Raw genomic sequence first — 21,129 nt, forward strand, 5'->3', positions numbered from 1 at the left:
CAGGAAGACGCGGGGGAGAGGGATGTACTCTGAGGGGTGCGGGCTGCAGATTCGCAGAGCTCATGGTCTCCTCCTGTTCTGGGAGCCCTCGCTCTTTCTCCACCTCCCTCCCTCTTGTTCCTACTCCTTCCCCACCCTGATGTCTGTCTCCCTCAAGGACACCCTGGGTGTCTGACTTCCCCAACAACTGCCCCCCTGGATCTTGCAACCTGACCACCAGTTTTTCCGGTTTTTCCTTCCCGATGTTGGGCTTGCTGGAACTCTTCCCTCCCTCCTTTTATTTTTCTCTGATAAACCTTTAATCCTGTAAACTTTAGCTCAAGTGTCTCTCTCAGAGAAGTATTTCTTGTTGTTTTGTTTTGCTTTGGTTGTTTTTTTGAGACAGGGTCTTGCTGTGTAGGCCTGGCTGGTCTTGAACTCACTATGTACCCCAGGCTGGCCTTGGACTTGTGAGATCCTCCTGCTTTAGTTTCCAGAACGCCAGGATTACAGGTATGCACCACTACACCCAGTGGAAAGTATACTTTCCAGGGCACCCCAAAGAGCCATGCTGCTTTTCTCATGCCTGTCCTTCCCTAGATTATAGCAAAATTTCCAACGATTTTAAATCCTATGTGCAATAAGGCAGAATATGAGTGCATACAAATGCTGAGGTGAGCTTGCTTACATCAGTGGATCATGCCACCTGGTTTCTTTGAAAATATACTGCAAGAAAAAGAAAAAATGATCACAATGTGTGGACCTTAACATGCTTTACATAAACAATACAGAGAGCTGGAGCAAGCTGACTAGTTATAGGCCACCATCAAGGAATTACTGTTATTTTAGCTGGGTGTGATAGTACATGCCTGTAATCCTACTTCCTTAGGAAGGTGAGGCAGGAGGATCATAAATTCAAGTCCTACCTGGGTAACTTAGAAAGACCCTGTCTCAGAATAAATAGAAGAAAAGGACTGAGGATATAGTTCTATGGTAGAATGCTTGCCTGGCATGTGTCAGACCCAGGTTCAAATTATATATATATATATATATATATATATATATATATATATATGATACTGGTAGTTATTTTTAAGAGTTCTTATCTTTTAGAGATACACGCTCACATCTTTACAGATAAAATAAGATGTCTGAGCTTTGCTTCAAAATAATCTAGGGTAGGAGGAGATGAAACAGATCTGGCAGGAGCCTGTTGAAGCTGGAGAATGGGCAAGGAGCTTCAGTTCACCCTCAATAGCTTTGTAATGCATATGTTTGCAATTTTCTATTTTAAAAAATAAACTGTTCCTATCTGTTCATCTCAGTGTTGTCTGCAGGGTCCTCACCACAGGGTTCAGGTGTAACAGCAAGCAGAAACACTGAAATGACACCCAGGATTTGGAGACAGATTTACTTAGGTTGATGGACGCTAGTGGGGTGCACTCCTAAAACATCGGGCCCTGATCTCTAATGGTTTGGGGCTTATAAGGGACAAGCAAGCAGGAAGTAAGAAGCAGAGTACTTGGCTGTCTTTGACTGGTTCCTACAACATGCATCACATGAGCAGTTGCTTCTAGGAGACAGAAGTTACAGGAACTGTTTCTTGGGCACCTAACAGATTGGCTGGGGGACATTTTCTGCGACATAGGCACAATGGTTAACCTGGTATTCAGGCCCTTTGTGGTCTGAATTCCACCCTTTATGATGCCTCAGACACCTTCCAAAGAGCAGCTCTCCAACGTGTTCCATGTTGGCTGAGCCCCACTGTCAGCCCCCGCCCCCGCTCCCGATCCACGGGGACTGCAGCCCTTCTGCTTTCTCTGCTCCCTAAATCCTACCTGGCCCCTGAACCAACTCCCTCCGAGAGGGAGTTCCAGAGCTGTGTTCTCCATTCATCCCGAGGTGGCACAGCGGGCTCGCGGGCTTTGGAGCCAGTCTGTCAGTGAGTGAGCAGGTGCCAGCGTGGCCATGTTACTTCAGTGAAGCTGCTTACCCTCGCTGTGCCCTGGTTAGGTCTACGGAATTAAAATGACAACAGCATCCACTTCACAGAGCAGCTAGATTAAACGAGTCATCGAGAGATGGTGGGGCAGTGCCTGACACAGAGTAAACTCTCCACGTCTAATATTTTCATCCACATAGTCCTGTCCGTAATGAAGTTGTAAATTCCTAGAGACAACCCCAACCAAGCACTCAGGTGCACAGGCGATGGAAAGAGCCACACACCACGGATCGATCGGCTTTGATCAGCCAGTGAAGTCCACATTGGGCTGTGTAATCTGTGCACCACTCGGGACAGCCTTTCCTTCTGCCTGTCACAGCCTGGAGTTCCTGTTTGCCAGCAACAGAAGCTGACTATAGTTGATTTAGGCAGAGAAAACAAAGCAAGCCAACAAGCACATGAAGAAGGTTTGCATGGAAGCCGGAATTAGAGCTAGGCTTAGAACAGGACATGAAGCTGGTGGCTCAGGGAGGGCTCAGAGGCAGGAATGACAGCGTCATTGCCATGCTAGAATGAACGAAGGCCAACCAGCTTTGGTCGTTGCCTGTTTGTGCAAGCTTAAAACCAGAGAGGGAGTTTTGGAAATCCAGCTTGATCTGTGTGCCCGCACCCTTGTGGGAGAGTCTCAGACAGCAAAACCTGTTTCTGCAGAGGTTTTGTGGGGGACGATGTAACTGTAAAGAAAGCTTTTCTCTCTCTTCTCTCTGGGACTCCAGCGGCAGCGGCACACTGGAAAGGGTGCGGCTTGAACACTGGTAAACTCTTGGCCTTTGTTTTAAGTCGTGGACTGAAAAGGGCTGGGGCCCGGCTGGGTGGGAGCTAATGGAGAGTCCCCACTGATACAACCCTGAAGAGGCCACACTACCTTTCCTGGAGTAGTGTGCTCAAGACTAATAAGTCCAAGTGAGATGTGTACATTTCTCTCCTGTGGGAGGTAGTACTTTACCCTTTTCCCCTTTGGAGTGGACTGACATTTTTTAAAAAAGAACAAAGCCGGGCGTGGTGGCGCACACCTATAATCCCACCACTTGGGAGGCTAAGGCAGGAGGATCACTATGAGTTTGAGACCAGCCTGGGCTACAAAATGAGCTCAAGTTCAGCCTAAACTGCATAGTGAGACCCTGTCTCAAAAAGTCAAAACAAAAGGGGAGGGGGATTCATCCTTTGAAATGCAGAAGAGATATACAAAGTATATGTTTATTTGGTATGGAACAATTCTTGTGTGATCTTATTATTTATATTTTCAATTAAAATTTTTTGTTTTGTTTTTTGAAACAGGGTCTTGCTATCCCAGGCTGGCCTTAAACTTGAGCTATACCAGGCTGGCCTCAAACTCTGGTGATCTTCCTGCCTCAGCCCCACAAGTGCTGGGATTACAGGCATGCACCACCAGGCCTGTATTATTTTTATGTAACCATGTTTGCAGTACACAATGACTGCATTCCTTGTGGGGAGTTGGTACATGTACACCACACATTCCTCCATCTCTTGGTCCTCCTACCCTTAAAAAAAATCTCCCTCCCTATTTCCTGTTATCTGTATTTATTGTGTTTCCTACGAGAAACACTGGATGGAATGAACAAGTGAGTGGCTAGGTGGCTTGAATACAAAAAATGCCTGTTACAGTTCAAAGCAGGTGGAAAGATGAAACAATTGTTATTTTCGGGTTTTTTTTGGGGGGGGTACTGGAAATTGAACTCAGGACCTTCCACTTGCCAGGCAGGCACTTATCCCCAGCCTGGTTTTGTTTTTTGAGACAGGGTCTCACTATATAGTTCACTATATAGTTCAGGCTCCCTTGAACTCACTGTGCAGCCCAGGCTGGTCTTGAACTTGCGGTGATATTCCTGCCTCAGCCTTTGGAGTGCATTTAAGTCTCAATGCTAGACTTTGTGCAGACTTTACCACAGTGCCCACGATGGTCCTTTTCCACTTACCAGGTCCCACCCAGGACACAGCATTACGCGTTTATTACCATGTCCCTCTCCTCTTGGCCTGTGTCAGTTTCTTAGTCTTTCCTTGCTTTTCATGACCTTAACAGATTTGAGGAATCTTAGTCCAGTCGTTTATAGAAAGTTCATCACCCTGGTTTTGTCTTATGCATCTCTCCTTAGACTGGGGTTTTGCATTTCCTACAGCCTGGGTAGAATTCTGTGAGAAAAACTGAGCTCTTCTGTGCTTATGAAATCATTTGTTTATGTCAATATGGACTCACAGGGACCTGACACATTCTCATCCTCCCTTTTCTCACGTACCAGTGTGCTGCAAGACCTCCCCACTTTACTGACGTGGTCTAACTACATTCTTCCCCCTGGGTGTCTCTTGTGTTGTTTTGCAACAGAATGCCCAGCTCAAAATATAAATCCAAGTATCAGGTTATGCAAAAGAGGAGCTTGTGGTCCTCATGGAACACATGGAGATGTGATTCTTTGGCTTTAAACACAGACATGAATACAACTTGGGTCCTACAAGAGCCTGGACCCTGGGTCAGAGTGGAGCTGCCTCTCCTGCAGACCTACACTGGCCACGTTCCTAAAGTCCCAGGAATCCACACAGGGTTGGACGGGGCACTGATGGACAATCATCATCACCGTGGGGCTCTAGTATAACCTTCCCCAGCCCCATCTTCAGAAACGATCTGGCCAAGATGAGAACTGGGATTTCTTAAGTGTCAGTGGTCTGTTACAGTTAAGTATTCTCCAGGCTTCTTTTGGTTCCCTTGTAACCATCATCTAACTTTGAATGGTTTCCATTACTAAGTGTTAATTGGCATGGTGCTGCAGTAAACATCTCTTGAAACAATGTCCTGTGATTCTTTGTAATCTCAGCCCAGGCCTGGTGCTCAGAACACAGAAATAACAATGGGTGTGTATGTGGGATGGGGGTGGAGTAGATGGGTTATGAATGAATGGACAAATGGGGGTGGACGGGTGCTGGGTAGGCACTGTAACCACAGTACTTGTTCTTATGGAGTGGTCTTTTCTCTGTAGGTGTAGGAAGATCTAAAATCTAAGTTGAGTGTTAAGAACTTGCTGAAAATCAAATTTGGCCTTCCTGTGATGGATACCTAAATTTGCAACAATAAACAAAGGGCTTTAGCACAAAGTAAAAATTCTGCACTGCGGGTGTTTTCCTGTGGCTTGGGAAACATTTGTTCAGCTCCATGCTCTGTGTCTTCTCTTTAGTTTATATTGTAGACAGGGAGGTCTAAATCCCCAGGGCGCTCTAGAGCATGTAAATACCATCTTACCTCTCTGTGCAGTCCCTGAAAGGAAAGAGCTGGCCCTTCAGAGCAAATTTCCCCTGATAGCGACAGCCAGGCAACACCCAGGAGAGGGTGTAACCACAGAGGCAGAGGGAAGCTGAGACAAGGACATGCTCCCTGAGATTGCCAGAGTTCGGAAAGTAACCACGTGGAGGTTCACTGGCAAGAAAAGAACTGAGAGAACTAAGAGCAGAAGTCATTACAGGGAGGTCAGAAGATCCTGCTCTTGCTGCGCAAATGTGGTTGGGACCACCAACCATACTTGCTCCAGCTGCCAGGCTGGGAGGGGACGTGGTAAGAACAGTATTTCCCTAGAGGCTCTCCCACATCTCCAGGGAGTCACCTACATGGAATGGTGACCCCCGACTGCAGGCCACATTGCAGGCCAAGTCACGCAATTAGACTGGAGGTCCTAGTGTCAGTCAGCTGCATAGTCATCTCAGACTTGTGCAAATGTTCTATTTGGCCATCTCTCCTCTTTTTTTTTTTAACTGAGATAGGGTCTTGCCATATAGTTCAGGCTAGTCTTAAGCTCACTAGGTAGTCATGGTTGGCCTAGAACTAACTCACAGCAACCCTCCAGCCTCAGCCTCCCGAGTGCTGGGATTATAGGCATGCATTCCCACACCCAACTGGCTATTCAGGCTGTTGGAGGAAAGCAGTCTGGCCTACTCAGCGGGTGGTACACAGTACAGGGGGTGTCACCTGTGACTCTGGGGTAGGGAGACAGCCAGGAAGAAGATGCCTGCTTATCCTCTCGGAAGCTGCTCCCTAACCCACCTAATCCTGCTGCCTGTGGTCTATTTCACCCTCCAGCTGTCCCTGCCAGCTCCAAGACACAGTGGTCTGCTCTGTGCGTCCACCTGAAGCTGGTTCCAGGTGTGGCTGCAGGGAAGCACTTAGCATCCCCTAGCATTCTCTCTCTCTCTCATGCCCCCACCCCCCAGTGGGGCCAAAAGCCAAAAGTAGGAAGGAAAAACAAAGCACTCTGAGCCCACCTTTCCCAGGGAGCTGTAAAATTCAAAGCCTCCTCCTTCTCCTGGATGCCGTGTGTCTGTCCACTGTGAGGGAAAAACTGTGCTCAACAGGTCTGCAAATCCCCACCCCACCCCGCTGCCTTGGTCTCTTGATTTTTCCTTAGATTCTGCTGTTTATCTCAGAAGCTGATGATTCGAAGTAGAAGGAGATAATGCTTGACTCACCAGACCTGACACCTACTGGAGAGGAAGTCAAAGGCCGAGATGGGGATGGAATTTTCAAAGTGGGGTGACTAATGGTTAGGTCTGGGAACTGTCCTTCTGCTGCTTTGGACACTCTGGTTGGGGATGATGAAGCACCACTGAAGGGGTCACGGGGGAGCCACACCTCACGGACCGGAGTTCTCAGCTGTGCTCCTCACAGGCACCCGCTCAGGTCCATTTCCTGACAGGAAGGCAGGCACGCGACAGGCAGATTTCATTTACTTAGTTTATTAAAGATGGTGATGGACTGCTAGGCGGGGCCAGAACAGCAGCAAGTGGACGTCCAGCTCACACACGAGTGGCGTGTCCACCGCCATGACACCTCTGCTGACTTGCTCCCTTGTGTTAAGGCAACAAAAGCACAACACGGCAGAGAGAAGTCGGTGGCCGCCTCATGTGAGCGGCAAGGCCGGCCTTGCACTCTCTCATCTCTACCTTGGAAGCAAGCTTGTTTTCCCTTTATGTACAGAAAAGCCCCTCCTCGCCTCCCACGTCACGCAGAAGGGACTGTCAGTGCGCCATGACAGCAGGGCTTCTCAGCTATGCTAGGTTGCAAAGTGCTCTCGAAACATCCCTTCCTCAGCCCTCTTCCCCGACTCTCCAGTAAAAAAATACATGGGTATGTGGCCTGTGAGGACAGCTTCACAACACAGTCACTAAAACACGTGGCCTCTGAAGGGATGCAAGGGAGCTGTGGAAAACAGGGAAGAACGTGGAGCCTGGAAGGTGGCGGAGTCCGGCTCTGGTCCTCCGCGACAGGACGCGGGAGTCGCGGCTCCTCCAGTGTAGTGACTTGGTGTAAGTAGATGGGCTTGAAATTTAAACCAAAACTGGAAGTGGAGTCCACCACTTTCACAAACCCGAGTCTGAACCGGGGCCTCACCGCAGTGAAATGTGGAGTCACTCTTAAAGCTCCCGATGGATGAGAACTTCTCGTCAGCCCTTCAAGCCGGGACTGGGCCTTGGCTCTTAGAGCCTCGCCATGAGCAGGGGGCAAAACGGGCCCACTGAGCCCCCCAACCCCGAGCCTGGGCAGAGGATCCCCCTCCGTGTCCCTCCTGCTATGGTACAGCTTCACTTCAGCGGTTACCCTAATACCCCTTCCACTTCCGCACGAGATCCCTGTGTCCCCCAGCTCTGGCACAAATCAGCTTCCACCAACCATGTGCAACTTTCTGTTTGGCTTCCGGGGGCCACACCCAGGCAAAAGCTTATTGACTAGTGACCACATGGCCCCAGAACACTGCCAGGTGAGGCACTGAGGGGCCACTGGAGAAGCAACCCCAACCAGCGTTTCACACGGCAGCCAGGAGTTACGGCAACTTCAGGAACACCACAAACACATACTGAGCCCCCCTCCCTCAACCAAGTGCTTTTCCCCCAAAATACACACTAACGTGGGGTGGGAAGTATGTTAAACAAGTCACGAGAAATGGCTGAGGGTATGACAGTCACCAGGGTGGATGAAGAGGTAAGTGCATAACTGGCGTAAAGACGTTATCCCAAGAATGCAGGGACATTCACATTCAAGTCCACAAACTGTCAAGTTCTCTAACACTACAAATAGCAGGCTTTTCTCCAACTCTGAAAAAAAAAAAACTAAGGCAAGAGATCAGCCACCAGCGAGGGTCCCAGTTTGGTGGCACAAGGGACACAGAATGGAGCTGGGCTATATCTCTAACGAGAACCACTGTGACCACCCAACAGGACACAGCAGTAAGGGACCCCGTTAAGACGGTCCACAGTAAGGCTTCTGTCCTTATGCAGGGCATCGGGGACTGGCCTGAGCTTGAAATACCACACTGTGCTCAGTTACTGGGGACCTCGACACCTCAGGGCGCCACAGCTCTCTACCTGGATAAATGCACCTCAGCAGCCGCGCCTCACTCACGCAGCAGTGCAGGCTGCACTCAGGCCAAGCCTATGCCTCGGTCACATTCTTTGCTTCAAGCCCACTGGGGAGGTGAAGAAAGTCGGCGTGAGCCTCCATCTTTGCCTAGGACACTCTGCACAAGGGCACCACAGCTGTCTGTCTCGCTGAGGTCTCTGAGCTCCAGGGCAGTAATGACTGCTTTTATGGCCCCCAAAGGGCCTTTGGACACCCCCATGGAGTTGCGCTCTCTGTACTTCTCTCCTTTTCAGGACCCAGCTGGAGAAAATCCCACCCAGCGTTACAGCAGCAAAGGAGAGGACAGCTGGTTTAGAGGCTCGGAAACTAAAAACAAGTGGAGATGACACTGCGCGAAGAGCAGAGCTGGTCCTGTGGGAGGACCATGGTGACAGAACTGGCTCTCGTGTCTGCTCCCTGCCAGGGCGCCAGAAGCTTCGCTCAGGACCCTGTGTCAGTCCTGACTGAAGGTGCTGGTGCCTAGTAATTAGCTGTTAGGACAGACTGGCCCCATCCACCGAACAGAGATTGGCTACACATGAACATCCAACAAGTCATTAAAAAAATAATAATTTAGAAAAAAAAAATCCCCAAGGGTGAAAGTCCTTCAAAGGGTGGCTCAGTTCTGCATTTTGTGTGACCCTGGTGTCAAGACGGAGAACCCATGTGCTTCCCTCAGGTGCCCTCGGGGACGGTGGCCTCGAGGCTCAGGGCCTCCGCAGGTTCCTCCTCGTAGTCGGACAAGTAGGATTCCAGGCTGCGCCTGGCCAGCAGCTCCCGCCGGGCCTGCAGCCGCTTGCACCGGGGACAGCGTCCAGACTTGAAGCAGGCCTTGTGGTAGCATGCTTTGCACTCTGTTCGGGGAAGAGACAAGAGGGAGGGACACTTTGTCACCTCCGCTGTGACGGCCCCTTCTCACCAGCACAGCCAGTGCTGCAGTGCTGGGACCCAAGAAGCTGCCCAAGGAGCCAAGCTGCAGCTAACGGGTGCTCCGGGGACTGAGCTCGCTGACGTTAGGTGGCGCTTGCCCCGGGCTGGGAACCGGCACCCACCTTCACAGATGCGGCACTTCTGAAGCTCGAAAGGGAAGATGATGTCTTCCTCCTTCTGACAGAACTCACAGATGAAGCCCTTGGCTTGGCAGAGCTGCGAGGAAGCAGACAGGCAACAGTGAGGAACCGCCCCAGAGAGAGGACACCAGGGAGCAGATGGCAAGAGCTGAGGGGTCTGAGAGCCTCCAGGGATGAGGCTGGGGTGGACGTGGCGTGGGCCGGATGAGGGCCAGCGGTGGGCAGCTCAGACAGCTTTCAGTGGTGACACAAGAGGTGCAGGCCTGGGAAGCCCCTGCCGTGAGCAGCTCTCAGACAGGAGACAAAAGGAGGAAGGGACAGAGCCCCAGAGCTTCAGACTCAGTGTGCCAGTCTGAGTAATGGTTTTATTCTGGCGTACACATCACTGCTAATTAAGGCAAAATATAAAACAAGGCTGCTTCCTCAAGTAAACACCAGCCTCCAGTCAGGCTAGAGAAGTCCATCCCACTCCCTACCACACAGCTCTAGCTGCACCCCTCTAGAGCTTGAACTCTGGGACCACCTGCCATGGAAACACAAAGCACACAGAGGCTGAGAGGGAAAGATGTAAAACAGAATGTCTGGGGCCGGGGAGATAGCTCAGTGGCACAGAGCCCGCCTGGAAAGTGCGAGGTTGTGAGTTCAATTCCTGATACCAAAAAGAAATAAAATAAAATAAAATAAAATAGAGTATCTGTACTCTGAAGGCTGAGGCAGGACTGCCATGAGTTTGAGGGCAGCCTGGGGTACACAGTGAGTTGAAAACTGGCTCAAACTACATAAAAAATAAAAATGGAGTTTTTGAACTTCTGGCATGCTTAATTTACCACAAACAATAACCACGCTTGTCGAATACTTGAAAGTTTATAAAAGGCTGTCACAGAAGTTACATCATCAGTGCTCAAAAATGCTGGGAGGAGGGGCTGGGGATTTAGCTCAGCAGCATAAGCACCTGCCTTGCAAGCAGGTGGTCACGAGTTCGATCCCCAGTACCAATTAAAAAAAAAAAAATATTGGGAGGAAAGGATAGTGTGGACGATATTTTCATTTTAGAGACAAGGAAACTATTTCTTTTGGTCACAGTGACTGAGAATAAAGCCATGATTCCCTTCTCACACAGGACAGTTCTTCAGGAGGGCGAGGCCAGCACCAGTTCCTCCTCTAATTCTTTACTGTGGATGACTGAGCGGCTCACTGCCTTCGGAGTGGCAAGCCTTTGCGGTTTCACCAGCAGTGCTGGCCGGCCCTGTCAGTGTCCTGAGCAGAGCGCCAAGGACCTGGCTCCACCCGCTCCCCAGCCCTAAGCCAAGGCCGCTCTGCACACCGTGGCAAGGCCTCACCATGCAGCGCTCCACGTGGGCAGCCCCTGCCTGGGTGAGCTCTGCCAGCCGCGGCCCCAGCTCCCCCTTCTTGGTGGCGGTCAGGTCGTTGAGAGAGTACAGGTGGAGGTCCTCTGTCAGGTGGCCTGGGACTGTGTCAAAGGAGTCCAGGAGGCTGCAGTGAGAAGCAGAGGGTGGAGAAGGGATGAACATTTCGCACAGCACACTGCAGTAGAAAAAGCTCCATTTAGTCCCAAGGAAGAGAAAAGAAAATCTGAGGGTGGGGACATTTACTGGCCCTAATCTTCCAGCCACCCCAGGATTCCCGCACCAACAGGTGTCTGCATGACAGAAGTGACTTCACTTACGAGCTTGTGCAGAGTAATGAACAGCAGCTTACAGAGCGGTGGCCTGCCCTGAATGGAATAGCCAGATTTCCTCTCTGAAGAGGGCAGCACGGCCACTGCTGTGGCTTCTCAGGTACCATCCTGGACATGTGTACCAAGTCCCCTAATCTCCTTCCCGACTGCCCCCAGGACTTACTCCTTGGCCAGTCGGCACGTCTTGAACATGTTCTTCATGTGGCACAGCTGCACCCGAAGCAGCTGGAGAGAAGACACGGGCAGGGTGGGGAGGGCCGCGCGTGAGGAAGACCGGGCCCTGCGAGTCTCCCACCCTACGCTCTGCTCGGCACTGTTTTCACTGAAGGGGGAAGTTCTCTTTGCCATCAAATGCTACAGCTTCAGACCTGCTGATGCAAGTTTGGGGCTCTGGGGAGACAGACAGCTAGGAAATCGGGGTGTCAAAGGAGTACAGAGGGCCAGGGGTATAGCTTGGCAGTGGAGGGTTTTCCCAGCATGTGTGAGGCCCTGGGTTCCAACCCCAGCACCACACAAAGCAAACGAAGAATAAAAGGCTAAGGAAACAGAGCAGGATGGTGAGAAGGCTACAGCTAGACCCTGGTGAGGACTCTGGTGAGACGACCACAGCGAGGGCAGCAGCGGGCCTTACCCGCACTTGGTTGAGCAGCTTGACCTTCCTGTAGAGGGCGCTGTTGACGTCCTGCACATTGAAGAGGGGGTCGTTCCAGATCTTGAGGAGCAGGTCCTTGGAGAAATTGCTGACGCAGTACTTGCTGAAGTCCCACTTGCGCAGGACCCGGCTGGGAATGAGCATCTGGGCATTCTCATGGCAGCACTGACAGAAGTACTTGCCTAGGTACTCACAGTACCGCAGCCGCTTGATGTAATCTGGAAGAAGTGGAGTGGATGTGACTTGTGCATCTGGACATGTGTGAGGTGGTCTTGCTGCTCCTCAAAGGGTGGAGGAGGACAGCCTGTGACCTACAGCCACCTCCTGTCTAAGCTCCCTGAAGCCAGCAGAACTCCATACAGTAGCGTCTGTGGATCCCAGATCCCAGAGACCACAGACGAAACAAGGCTGCCAGAGCTGGTGCCCTGCTGTCCCCAACTGCCCACAGCTACCCTTTCTCCAGCGACATTCCTCTCTGAGAGCCATTGCTCTTGCTAGTCCTCCTCCCCCTCTTTCCTTCTCTCAGGCTCTGCCCTGTCACCTCTTCCTGCTCCCCTGAAAGGCGCCTTTCTCCAAGGTGTGGGAGGAGGCTCAGCCCCCGGGGGGTACAGAGCCAGGGTGGCCTCACCGGGGTCAGTCCGGATGCCACATCCCGCGCAGCGGTAGTTCTGCTTGGCCACAGCGATCTTCCTCCTGGGGAAAGGTGAAGAAGGGGCAATGGCAGGTGGCTTTGCAGGCCTCCAGGTACAGAAGAGGAGGGGATGGATGATACAGGAAAGAGGGAAGTCACCTGCGCCTTTGAACAGAGCTGAGGGTGGAAGGTTAGGGCTCAGGTCTTGGCGGTGGTGGCCCCCAAAATGAGCCAAGGCAAAAGTGTAATGGTTGGAGAAACGCACCCAGCCATTTCATAAGAAAAACCAGTGAGCTCCTACACTAACTAGCAGGAGAGGGGCAGCAGGCTGGGAATGCCAGCAAGAAGTGTGACGGCCGGGTACACTGGGGAGGCGCAGGAAGGTGAAGAGTAACGCTCAAGTACAGCTGGAAGCAGAGACAGGTGGGCAGGTGCCCTCTCAGCCACGTGGGGAGCGCAGCGGGTACTCACGTTGGGACTGGATGAACGTTAAAAATGATCTGAGGCCGGGGTGGGGCCCACTCCAGGTTGCCACGCACGCGGATCCGCAGCTTGTAGATGTCCGCGTGCTGCCCGTCGTCGGGCGAGATGGGCAGGGAGTCAGGGATGGGCAGCAGCTCGGGGAGAGAATGCGGGGAGCAGGTCAGGGTCTGCGTGCACAGGCCTGGCCCTTGCGGCCACCAGGGAAGCACAGTGAATGAATCACATTTCAGTCACACCACAGGCCAAGGACTTCAGGGAGCACTGGCCTCAACACACGCCAGAAAGCACCAGGCACTAAAAGTGAGGGGCTTAAGACTGGGCACAGTGTCCCGGGTGGTGGGTCTCATCCCAGGAATTCAATGCAGCAAGGGGTCTCATGCCTTCAAGACTTCTGCAGTGTCTCAAAAGTTGGCCACAAAGCAGGAACTCCAGCTCAAGCTCTGTGAGCAGCGATATGGCACAAGGACAGCAACACCTCTCTAACATCCTGTTTTGATGATTGCTAGGAAAAACCTAGATGGGCATTCACTCATTCAGTCACTCATCTAACATGTCACAAATGGTTTTCACACACAAGGAAGGAAACATAAGATCAGAAAACAGCTGGGCCCCACACCTACCTTCTGAGGGGCATCATGCTCTGGAACCAGCCACTCCAGCTCCGAGGCAGCCGGAAGCTGCATGCCCTCGAACTGCCTCAGAAGCCCCATGGCCACCGCCTCAGCGGACGTGGAATGCAGGAAGCAGTGGGAGCTGAAAAAGAAGCAGCCGGGGAAGCTGAGCACAGTGCCAACATGGGGCTCCTGGGGCCCCCTCAGGATGGGGACCAACCTCGGGAACTGCTTCCCGTCCTCCCTCATCTTCCAACACATGCATAGTGGAAATGCACTGGTCTTCGAGTCCCAAAGCCAAACTACTCACACAGACTGGGAGGAAAGGAAGGGTTTACTGTTCGAGGCCATGCTCCGCCGGACGTCAGAATCTAAATGGAAACCAGAGATTAGGGGAGCAGGAAGTGGACAGTGAGGAGGTATAGCCATCAAGAGGTACGGCCAGCTGGAGGCAGCAGCTTGCCACTCCCTCTGTGCGGGTGTAGGGGGAAGAGAAGCTCTAAACTTCTAGTTTGGCTCTACTCAAGTCCCGAGCAGGCCAAGCAAGTGCCAGGCACAGAGCTCTGGGAAGGCCAAAGTGGACACACATCCAGGTTGGAACTCAAACTCCAGAGTGGATGTAAAATAGTGAATGAGAAAAGCAGGCATCTTTAGGCAGACAGGAACACAACCCCTAGCAAGCGGGAACAGAGGATTGCCATCTCTCTTTTGGTCTCTAATTTGAACCTTAAATGGCCACAGGGCAGAACGCTGGCTTCATTCATCTGCCACTGCTAGGGACTGAACAGGACTTTTTGGGGAGAGATGGGGGGTTGAGATAGGGTCTTGGTATATAGTCCAGGTTGGCCTCAAACTCCTGATGACCCTCCTGCGCCAGCCCCCAGCCCTGGTTTTTCTTAGCACTCAACATGAAATTTGGATTGTAGAGGTTACTATTTATTACATATTTGCATGCTTGGAAATTTGCTTCTAGCATCTCCTGACTGGTGCCGTTTTCATCAAGTGTTAGAAGTTTTCTATATCCTTAAAAACGCTACATCTCCGTCTGGCGGCAGAGGAAGGAAAAGAGCTCCATGGCTTGGTGAGTTCAGGGACAGGCCTGGAAACTGATCATTCTGCACAGCGAATGTCCACCTGATCTTTATGCCCGACCATCACGCATAATGAGAGGAAACACTGACTGACTTTCCAAAGCCTATTTCCGGTAAAGGAGTCTATGCGAAACGTCCAGAGACCTCATTACCCATGCTCAAGAAAGGCAGATAGAACCTACCTGAACAATGAAAGACAATTTTGATGTATCCATCTCTCATCTCCTCTGCTATCATGTGAAAAGGCTTTTCCCCTTGGGTAACCCCACACGCCCGTCAGTCCACTGGTGATTCCCTCACGCAAGCAACAAGCTCATACACCATGAGTAAGTAGCTCAATGCATCAAATATTTCCACTATATGGAGATTTTTATCCTCACAACTAGATTACAAAATCTCCTTGTAAGGAAAAGAGAGTGTGTCTAATTTTCCTTTGGTCTTCAATACTCAACCCATAGTTCTGCATATAAGCACATACACAAATATTGCAGGCAGACTAATGACTTCAAAGCTGTATATATAGCTGGTTATCAAAATTGAGATTGGTTCATTAGGTTTCATTCACCAAATTTTGCTGGTAACCAACAGTCTATTTCACTGAACAACAAAGACCTTCATCTATTTCGTATTTCCTGCCTGGACATGTGCCACCAAAACCTAGTTGTCCTGTGTCACTGTACATAGCACTGCCACAGCAGGAGGAAGGGAGAGGTCTAGGGGAATGCCCTTCACAGACCTTTCAGCTTCGGCATTTGTGCAGGTAACGCTACAGTGTCTTGGATGGGCCCAGTAACCTCAAAGTGGTTTTTGGTTGCTGTTGCTTGTTTTTAATTTTTAATACTTAAATTTTTGTTGTTGTTTTTGTGTTTTATTTTGTTGAGACAGGGTTCCAAAGAGTCAGGTTCTAAGGTCACCCAGGAATGGTGTCCACACGAGGCTGTTGGCATGGCCACCTCCCCGGGGACAGCACCACACGGCAGCACCTCGGGGCTGCTCTCCCCCAGGGAGGTCTGCTCTCAGGCCTGGGGGCACAGCCCTTACTTACATGTGCCCCTTCCCTGCTGCCACCTCTGCCTGCCCTTCCTGCATTCTCCGGGTCTCTTTACTCCATTTCCCACTGCAGTTAACAATTCTGAATGTTAGGCTTTCCCTGTTGGAATGACTGTGACCTCTGTCCCCTGACCAGATCCTAACAGATCCATATACACAGGATGGAAACGCTAGAAGAATCTGCAAAGGAAGTAAATAAGAATTGACAAAGTTGTAGTAAAAAAGGATGAAGTGAAGAGAAACAATAAGGGCAACAAACCCTAAAACCAAAGAATGTGAAAGACAGTCTGGGGGTTTTGATTTTAGTAATGAGATCAGTCCAACTGGGCAGACATCGACAGTAAAAGTAAATAAAGTGAAACAAGCCAGACACAAAGGATAACATCACACACTGTATGATTCCACTGATCCGAGATGTCCAGAAAGCATAAATCCACAGAGACACAGTACATGACTAGTTGCTTGTGGCTGAAGTGGAAACAGGAATTAGCTGTAGGAGGCAGAAATTTACAGTGAGATCTTGCGATGATGAAAATGTTCGGAAACTATATTATAAAGATGATTATACAATTTGGCAAATTTATTAAAACTCCTTGAATTGTATATTTGACGCAGATGTAATGTGAAGCAGGTGTTATATAAATTAAGCCTCATTGAAAACTTCTTTTTTTTGAGACATGATCTCATTATGTAGTTTAGGCTGGCCCTGAACTCACTCAGTAGCCCAGATTGGCCTCAAATTCGAGGTGATCCTCCTGCCTCAGCCTCCTGAGTGCCGGAATTACAGGCATGTGCCACCATACTCAGCTCAAATCTATTTTGATTTTTTGTGGTACTGGGGATTGAACTGAGGGCCGCAAGCATGCTTCATAAAATCTCTACCCCCACACATTCCTACCCCTTTTGTTTTAAAACAGTTCTGAATTTTTCATGTCTGTATTTTAAAACCATTTTTAATAGAAAACTATTATTTTCTTCCAGTTAATACCCCACAGAATGCCTACCATGAATCACAGTGATCACTAAATCCAAGTTTCTAATTCCTAATTGTGTATGAGAAGAGAAACTTTCTGAAAGTTCTAGAAGACGCAGTTTTCTGAAAGCTGGCTCTGCAAATTCAAAACCTGAAAGAAACATTAAACGTCATCCTAATATTCTGCCTGGCTTTTGCTGTCTAAATATGTTGCAGTAGCTTAGTGACAGCAATTCTCTGTTCCTTTCTAAACGGGCTGCCACCTCCATCAGTCACAGGGCTTTTGAATCCACAATATTAGTGCCGGGAAGGTCAAGGACCCCACTCAGTGAGGAGGGCTAAGGGCATCCGATGGGGAAAGACATTCATTGTCCCTGGCAGCCTGTTCTGGCGGAAGCCTGCTTTTTTCCAATCACTCCTCCAGCCATGTACTCTTGCTCACTAGACAGGTGACACAGGGTCAAGTGTGTACAGAAGTGGCACACACACTCACACACATGCACACATAAGCACATCCACACTCCAGCACGGCTACTTGAGAACAGCAAGGCTGGGTGACCCTGAGAATCCATTCTTTGTTGTGAGAATCAGGTTAGAAACTTTGCTACCATCTGTGTGACAATGATTATCAAAAGGAGTCTTCAATCCTCTGATGGGGAGTAAAGTGATAAGACTGACATTCTGCACATTTCTGGGACCAGGACTTTGCTCCTAAAGATGAAACACTTTTAGGAGCTTACATTCACAGAGAAGCTCACTAAAGCCCGGAAGGTGGCTACAGCTATCTCCCCCGATGCCTGGCCTCAGTGACCTCCAAAGACAGTAGCTTCACCATGGGCAATGGTCACAAAATCCAAAGGCACTACAGACTGTTGAGTAGGGAGGGCTCCTACTGACATCCAGCAGGTAGAGCCAGAGACGGCGCTACAACCCCATGCGACACTGCAGAATCACATAGCCAGGGGACCAGAACACTGTCTGAGCTCTCTCTGTCCAGGTTCCTGGTCCGAACTGACTAGGAAGTTGACTGACTCAGTGTCTCCCTGGTGATCAGGGCTGCAGCACTTTCCACCAGCAGAGTGCCAGGGTCTCCTCTGGGTGGGCTCCTTCCAGGCTGAAGTGGGCCCTGGCTCCTGCTTTGCTCTGGGGACATGCTGAGGAGCTGCGTGTTCTGCATCTGCCTTCACTGTACCCTCAGGGAATTCTGCAGCTCTTCTGGGACTGTCTTCTAATCTAGAGACCAAATCAATCACAGACCGTGATACATTCAAATATATATATGTATTTGATCGTTGTTCCTAGTTTTCCCCAAAGCACCCCAAAGCCCGACTTTCCTAAGGGGTAGCAATATCTTTTCTTACTCACAAGGAGGCCTTTCTGACCATCCCTGAGGGTGTGCTAATGCAGTCATTTTGCAGGCCCTGCACAGCAATGAGGAAAATGGAGTGCCCAAGTCTGGGGAACACCCTGGTAGACAACCACACAGACAGACTAGGAGGTAGCACTCCTGGACTCCAAGAAGACACAGAGGTCCCTAGGCTAGGGTCTCTGCAGGACCTTGTTCTATGTTCTCCTTTGTGTAGCTGTTTATTTGCATGCTTTATAATAAACTATGTAAATATAAATATATTTACATAGTTTGTTTGTGGGGTTTGTTTGTTTGTTTTTTGAGACATCTCACTATGTGATTCAGGCTGGCCCTGAAGTCACTATGTAGCCCAGGGTAGCCTCAGATTTGCTGTGACCCTCCTGTCTCAGCCTCCTGAGTGCTAAGTTTACAGTCATGCACCACCATGCCCAGTTTAAACTATAATCTTAAATGCAGCCCTTTCCTAAATTAGGAGGGCTCCTGGGAATGCATAAATTGGCAGTCAGCAGCAGAGTGGTGCAGGGACGGTACTGGCAGCTGGCATCTGACGCAGGAGTAAGGTAGGGAAACTGAGCCCAGCAGTCATGGAACTGCGTGCATTCAAGGCAGTCAGTGTCAGAACTGATTGGTGTTCACCTACGTGGTATTAGAGAATTCAAGAACTGTTCCTAGAAAGCCACATAGGAAGAAAACAGACTTTTAAGTGACCACCATACTATGATAGTAATCAGGAACAACCTGGAAAATCTGAGTTTCTAAATGGGAAAGCAAGCTGGCTACTTCACTTGGAGGTCATATTTGTTTTCTTTTTGGTACCAGGAATTGAACTCATGACCTTGCGCTTGCCAGGCAGGCACTGTGCTGCTGAGCAACCATTTGCCTAGAGGACTTGCGGGTGTGTGGCTCTGTAACATGGCTTCGGAGAGCCCTTCCTCACCGTATTACAGTGTCACACAGGAGCACTGCAGCTACAGTCTGGCTGGGTTAGGAAATCACCCCTGGGGAAGAGCTCTGCTGGTTATATGTCTAATGATGAAAAACTAAAGAAATCAATAACTTGTAGGAGCAGAATGGTAACCCGAATGAGAACCCTGCCTCCGGGGAGGGGACCCTCCTCTCTCCAGGCTGATCCTTCCCCCGAGGCCAGGGATTCCACAGAGCAAGTTCACACTGCTGTGACAGACCTGGGAGTCCTACTCTGTGAACCAGTTTCCTTTTTGGCTTTCGCCTAGATGATGCTTCTTGTCCTTTATAAAGCTCCTTCTGATTTCACGTTGGTGCAGGTAGGCTTGACGAGGCAGGAGGAATCCGAGTGAAAATCCAAGAGAAAGAGGGAGGAGCACAGTGAGCCCTCTCCAGCCGAGCACTTCGCTTCCGTGTTCTCTTCTGCTTAGATTTTATTTACCTTAGTCCTTATTTGTTTTGGGTTTTGAGATCAGGTCTTGTTACATAGCCCAGGCTGGCTTTGAACTTAAGTTTTAAAGGAGTTTTGGCTTTAGCAAGAGTTGTCCTTTACAGTAACCAACATTTCCTAATGGACCACAATGCAGATTGCCTACGCTGGGGTCTGTTGGCCTGTGATTCCAAACAGAAGGAAACAAGAAATAAAAGCTCCTTTGTAACAAAAGGTCGTTTCTTACCTTGGATTTCAAATTCGTCAGCCTCATCAGCAGAGCCAGAATCAGAGAATTGTGCTGAGTCCCGAGAGCTAAACTGGGAGCTGCTGGAGGTGACCCGAAAGCCTGTTGTATTAAAAAATAGTAACAATAGGGGCTGGGGATTTAGCTCAGCAGGATAAGTGCCTGCCTTGCAGGCGCGTGGTCATGAGTTCAATCCCTAGTACCGATTAAAAAAAAAAATAGTAACAATAAATAGGACAAAAGGGTCTCCTGCTCCTTCCCATACCAGTTATCCCAAGAAAGGCTTTGTTGTGTTTTTTCCTGCTTTGTAACAGGGTCTTGCAATGCAATTCAGGCAGGTCTGGAACTTACTATGTAGGCCAGACCAGCCTTGAACTCTTAATGATTCTCCTGCCTCAGTCTCCCAAGTGCTAGAATTACAGGCATGCACCACCAAAACCAGATTCCTTAGAAAGTTTCTTGTAATACAAGATCCTATTACTTAGGCATCAAAGCCAGAAGTAGTCATGGCTCTTTTCATATCAGAAGCCTATTCCAGAAGGAAGCTATTTCTAATGTAAGAAATGGATGAACTCTAGGGTGACAATTCTTACTCTGGCTTAAAAAAGAACAGCATAGCAATATCTTCCTGAGAGCAAAGAAACTCTTGGCTTGAGTATAACATTCTAAAGGAAGACCAGAAGCAAGGCGTGATAGCACACTTGTGATCACAGCACTCAGGATGCTGAGGCAGGAAGATCAGAGTGAGTTTGAGGCCAGCCTGGGCTACATACTAAGCTCCAAGCCAGCCTGCACTAAATAACAAAACCCTGTCTTAAGATAGCAGAACTGTGAGGAGCAGCACAAAGGAGCCCCAGCCCTACTCACTCCCAGGCTCCATCTCCTGGTACTCGGAGTGTAGGTTCTTGGTGCGGATCTGCTGGCGTCGGAGGCGGATTTTCTGCTTCAACTCCTGGATCTCTCGATCGCTGTCCTCCTCTTCCACTTCCTCCTCCAGACGCTGGTTCATCATGTTGCACTTCATTAGCTCGATGGCGGCGATCAAGGACTCGGAGATGCTGAAGTGGGCGTTCTCCTGGGGAGGGGGGCACCAAAGAAGTCGCTTGGAGTTGGATGGCCAGCCGGGGCTATACAGTGAGTTCAAAGGCAGCCTGAACCACAGAGTAAGACTTTGTCTCGGAGAAAAAAGAAAAAGAAAGAAAGAAAAGAAGAACAGGAGGATGGAGGAGGAGGAGGAAAAGAAGGAGAAAGAAGAGGAGGACAAGGAGGAGGAAGAAGAGGAGGAGGAGGAGGAGGAGGAGGAGAAGAAGAAGAAAATGATGATAAAGCTTGAAATAACTGGGAGCTGCTGCCTTTTGGGTCTTATAACTGTTTCTGAAAACTATTTTGTTTATGGACTTATAACATCTAGATCGCTAATGTTTAAAATCCAAGACCCTTGGATACTGTAGCTCTTTGCAGTATTTCTTGGTTTTGTTTTGTTTT

General features: G+C 49.7%; 1 protein-coding gene across 5 annotated transcripts in view; it reads right to left on the reverse strand.

Moving 5' to 3' along the window:
- Positions 1-6,699: 6,699 nt before the first annotated feature.
- The window catches only part of Rubcn (rubicon autophagy regulator), a 51,590-nt gene continuing 37,160 nt past the window's right edge, over positions 6,700-21,129 (reverse strand). For 4 of the 5 annotated variants that reach the window (XM_005006905.4, XM_023560304.2, XM_003476972.5 and 1 more), the window contains 11 exons: positions 20,512-20,719; positions 19,645-19,746; positions 13,832-13,892; positions 13,531-13,663; positions 12,899-13,044; positions 12,425-12,489; positions 11,776-12,014; positions 11,308-11,369; positions 10,786-10,939; positions 9,428-9,521; positions 6,700-9,229 (listed from right to left, as the gene is read on the reverse strand). In XM_005006905.4, coding sequence (XP_005006962.2) covers positions 9,051-9,229; positions 9,428-9,521; positions 10,786-10,939; positions 11,308-11,369; positions 11,776-12,014; positions 12,425-12,489; positions 12,899-13,044; positions 13,531-13,663; positions 13,832-13,892; positions 19,645-19,746; positions 20,512-20,719 — 1,443 coding nt within the window. In that variant the 3' untranslated portion in view covers positions 6,700-9,050. Of the gene's footprint in view, positions 9,230-9,427; positions 9,522-10,785; positions 10,940-11,307; positions 11,370-11,775; positions 12,015-12,424; positions 12,490-12,898; positions 13,045-13,530; positions 13,664-13,831; positions 13,893-14,655; positions 14,661-17,170; positions 17,247-19,644; positions 19,747-20,511; positions 20,720-21,129 lie in introns of all 5 variants that reach the window. The other variant, XM_023560305.2, reaches the window with a different exon arrangement.

The sequence above is a fragment of the Cavia porcellus genome, unplaced genomic scaffold (assembly GCF_034190915.1).
Source record: "Cavia porcellus strain 051 isolate PalLab524CR breed Dunkin Hartley unplaced genomic scaffold, mCavPor4.1 scaffold_14, whole genome shotgun sequence".
Taxonomy (NCBI): Eukaryota; Metazoa; Chordata; class Mammalia; order Rodentia; family Caviidae; genus Cavia; species Cavia porcellus.